Source organism: Cyprinodon variegatus, unplaced genomic scaffold (genome assembly GCF_000732505.1).
Source record: "Cyprinodon variegatus isolate N-32 unplaced genomic scaffold, C_variegatus-1.0 Scaffold312, whole genome shotgun sequence".
NCBI lineage: Eukaryota > Metazoa > Chordata > Actinopteri > Cyprinodontiformes > Cyprinodontidae > Cyprinodon > Cyprinodon variegatus.
The window spans coordinates 145,867-150,391 of NW_015150765.1; the positions used below are offsets into that span (position 1 = coordinate 145,867).

Sequence of the window (4,525 nt, forward strand, 5' to 3'; positions counted from 1 at the left end):
AGGCTGACTCATTCATTCAAGCTGCACACCCACAGCCGACAGTCAGAGAACAAGCACCTACCAGGAGCCAAACTGGGGCCGCCTCCCTCCTCTCCACCCATCTCATTCTTTCCTACATGGGCACTCAGATCAATCCTCAGACAGCTCAGTAACAGAGCCAACAGGAGCAAGACCAACAGGCTGGTCCGAAGAAGCTACAGACGAGTCAGAGAAGATCCAGCGAGCAGTTTCCTCTCCTTCTAGCAGGATTTAAAAGGTAAAACTTTATTGCAGAGATGTTTTAATTCTTTGAATTTTGGGTGGAGTCGCCGGCCCCTCCCAATGACTCTGGATTAATGAGGTCTTTGTGTTTCATGCATTGAAGAGGTCGCTGTACGGATTTTAAATACCAACTTACTCAGGTTTTATTCTTTCAAGCAGATTTGAGAAGCTCTCCTGAATTTACTTTAAATAAACGTAAAGAATATCGTCTGCAAAGACGCCCTAAGCAGGAATAATGTGCTTCCAAAAGTAGAAGATCCATCTTTAGGAGGAAATGCTAACAGGTGTTTTTTTTATCAAAGGTACAGAGGTAAAATGGCCACACCCAAAAGCTCACCCAGAGGCGGAAACACCCCTCTGTCCCCGAACCGCATCACTCGGCTCCAGGAGAAGGAGGACCTCTGCAACCTCAACGACCGCCTGGCCATTTACATCGACAAAGTGCGCTCTCTGGAGGCGGAGAACGCCGGCCTGCGCATGCGCATCACCGAGTCCGAGACCGAGGTGACCCGGGAGCTGACGGGCCTGAAGGCCGCCTACGAGACGGAGCTGGCCGACGCCCGCAAGACTCTGGACTCGGTGGCCAAAGAGAGAGCGAGACTCCAGCTGGAGCTGGGCAAAGTGAGGGAGGAGCACAAGGAGCTGAAAGCCAGGTGGGTTAGCGGTGGGGAACACGGCACCAAACATCACACGCCAGATTGTATGACTTCTGCTTGCAGCAGAATATGATCAAAAACATGGAGGTTAACTGAATAAAGAGCCAGTCCTTCGATTGTTAGATTCAGACTCTAAAAACAGGGGGAAAAAATTAGGTTTCTTCCAGTTCAAAGGGAGTTTTTCCTCTCCACTGTCGCTACAAGCATGCTCAGTGTGAGGGATTGCTGAAGAGTCAATGAGTCGATGCAATCAGCTGGTTTTCCTTAGATAGAAAATTTGAAATAAATCTGACTGGATGATCTGGTGAACTGGAAAGTGAGATGACATGATGTGAATTGGAGCTATAGAAATAAACTGAATTCAAACTGAATTCAATATTAGAATAGGAAGAGGCGGGACTTAGCAGCAACCAGCATGCAGGACCCCGAACATTAAAATCACTGAAACTTTGTGACCAATTCACAAAGAATCAAACCGTCAGATGTAAAGTCTTCTCAATTCTGCAGCTTTGCATGTGTTTAACGCACATGGCGGCCATCTTGGATGTTGGGTTTTAAATTAGTAGGGAAATCATATTTAAATTTCAAATCATTCTGGCTTAAACATGTATATAAATGTACTCTTTATTGGACCATCTTCTCCCAAAAGTAAGAAAATTTGTATTTTTAAAAGAATCCTGTCCTAAAATCTTTTTTTTCCCATTATCTTCTGCAGGCCAGTTAGTTCTACGTCAGCCTGAACACCTAAATTCGGCCAATCATATATCAAGTCTCATCTGTCAATCAAATGTTTCCGGTCATAGCATCTTGATTCATATGTCGCAGCTAATATACGCAGCGGTTGAAACCAGAATCCTTTCCTTTCCCATTGAGTTGCGTCCCAGTGTTCACGGGGATGGACGTCTGTGTCTTCAGCAGGCGTAGAGCTAACAGAACTGGCAGCGTTGCGAGGCAAGGGCTCAAACATGTACGGCTGGAAGCCTTCTACACCAAACCAAGCTTCTGCCGCCCTGGCGTCCTCTTCCACTACATCTTCGTCCCCGCTTTCCTCCTCTAAATAAAAAATGGATGACGGAGGAGACTCATCCACGACCTCCGACACTAAACTCTCCTCCTCTTGCATGTTTCCGCTGTCCATAGCGTTCCTTGACAGCGTTGTTTCTAAGGCACCAATTTAGTGCTACTTGGTCCCAATGGAATTTCCCATTGGGAACCTGCTAGCACTAAGTTGCTAACTGGTTAGCAAGATGCTTCCCACAAACCGACCACAACCAATCGTGCTTGCAAACCTTCCGCTACAACAATCCCGCCCCCTTGATAATCGACCAATCACATTCACTTTATTCACTGGTGTAAAGTCGGGCACCAATCGGAGAATTCGGAAATGCAACGGTTGGAACGGCCGCTTTCCTACGACTTTAAATGTCTGAAATCTTTAAAACCCAAAAAGTCATTTTATCCATTTTGACCTTTGAATAAAACACAGCTTATTATTCTTGGTTTCTGTTTTAAAAAACAAAGGTTTTAAATATAGGAAAAACATTTTATCCATTTAAATCCATACAAGTATGGATTTTTTTCTTTGTGAAAAATATAGAAAATAAAATAAAATTTTCATGTTAATGACTCTGAGAAATAGATCTATTTTACGACTTATTATACTATGTTATTATACTCTATTTAAAACCAATAGTTGGTGTTTTCTCGATTTTATCCCCTACTTGCAGAGGCTCCAAACACCAAAGGTTTTAGACCCCTAACTTTGCTTTTAAATCAGCTCCAACCTCAGAGGATTGCGTTGATTTTTACCTTTTGTTTTAAGGTGCCCCTTTATGCCAAGGGCCCTACATTTCTTAAATGCACCTCTGTTGGGAGGTAACATTAATAGTTTAATAATCCAACCTGAAACTGGCTCCAGAACCGGTCCAGGGCTCCCAGAACCTGCTGCAGAAACATCTAATTCACTGTATCTGTTATTTCAACCAGTGTTTTACCTCCTTTATGAAAGAAAACTGAGAAAATAAAAAAATAGACTCAGAGACAGAAGGCGTATTTATGGGACGATCATGGGACGCAGCGCTGCCTGAAGGTTTTCTGCAGAAACCCTCTGATGTTTGAGAGCCAGACATTGTTCATTAGAAGCAAACGTCAGGAAACGGAGGCTTTCATTTCGCCTTGCAGGTGTAACTGATCTAACGGATGTTAATATTTCATCCATAAATGCATTAAATACATAAACAAATTAAATCTTTTACTACTCATCTGTTTATAGCTGAGAATTATTCTTAGCTTCAGGGAAAAATGTTCAGTGTGTCACTGAAACCTTTTTTCCATGGTTGCACCAGGATCAGCAGCTCCACCCCCCCGGCTCCCTCCTGCCCCCCCTCTGCTCCCTTAGACCCCGATGACTAACTCTTTCCCCGTCCTCCTCCTTCACCATCATTATATACGTGGCAGAGTCTCAGGCTGTACTTTTTCCTCTTTTATTTCCATAAATATTCTGGGGGGGGGAAACTTGTCTGTTTTGGGTATGGCCAAGACGTTGCCATGGCAACTAAACAGCAGCAGCCGTGGCTTGTGGTTACGGGATTCACGGGGACCAGCTTCTTGGGCTGTGAGTCATCTGCACCGAAGGTTGTCCTCTGGTTCTGTTTCACAGGGGCGGAGCTGAGGGGTGGCTGGGCAGGGCCATGCCCTCCTCCCTCTCACACTGGATCTGTTTCTATTTATGTGCTTAGGGCATTTTTTTTTTTTTTTACTCCAACAATAGAAGCCAGTTTATTCCACATTATTAAAACACAGTTAAACAAATAAAACACAGTTAGAGGCATTTTTTAAAGTCCTGATAAAAGTTTTGATATTTTTCCATTCATTTTATTATGTTTTTCTTCCACAACTATTTTACTTTAACTGGTTCTTGTGAACATTGAACTCCGTTTGGCGAATTTTCTAAAGACATGCAGCCCAGAGGAAAGGCTCCAAAAAAAAAAAAAATAAAAATAACATCTCTGAATTAGGGATTTAAAGTTAATTGCATTTGCAATATAATACAACTTCATAAAACAAAAATAAAACGAAACTTCAAAAATCCCAGGTCATATTTGATCGTAACTATATTAGATGTAACAAGACACTGACTCTCCCCCTCCGGCCCCTTAGGGGGCGGTAATCGTTTTAAAGTAGGTTTGCAGGCACAGAAGGGAAGCGAGAGGAAGCGAGGAGAGGAAGTAGAAGAATGTTTCCCAGCAACATTAACAGTAAAGTCCTGATGGACTCAATGAAACAATGAAACCCTGGAGAAAAACACCAGCATCCTTGTATTTGGTACAAATAAAAAATAAATATAATTTCAACTTGATTTGATCTATTCACGCTCCTTTCTCTTGTTTCCTCTTCCAAAGACGACTTTTACTGTTTGCATTTATCTATTTTCCACATGCCAGACTGGGCTAGAAATGATTAATCCCACATGGTTAAAATAATCCTGGATTAGTCAGAGGTGTCAAATATATTCATCATTATTACTCCAGTAGACAGGGGCGGATGTAGGAAATTTGGGGCCCTAGGGAAAGACAGGCAGGGGGCCCTATGAATTGAGAAGACAACAC

General features: G+C 42.9%; 1 protein-coding gene across 2 annotated transcripts in view; it reads left to right on the plus strand.

The window, feature by feature from the left end:
* The first annotated feature begins 6 nt into the window (after positions 1-6).
* LOC107090817 (lamin-A-like) overlaps positions 7-4,525 on the plus strand; it is an 18,697-nt gene continuing 14,178 nt past the window's right edge. Inside the window, exons 1-2 of one of the 2 annotated variants that reach the window (XM_015384409.1) lie at positions 7-256; positions 564-914. In XM_015384409.1, the coding sequence (XP_015239895.1) occupies positions 577-914 (338 nt within the window). In that variant the 5' untranslated portion in view covers positions 7-256; positions 564-576. The remainder of the gene's footprint in view (positions 257-563; positions 915-4,525) is intronic. The other variant, XM_015384408.1, reaches the window with a different exon arrangement.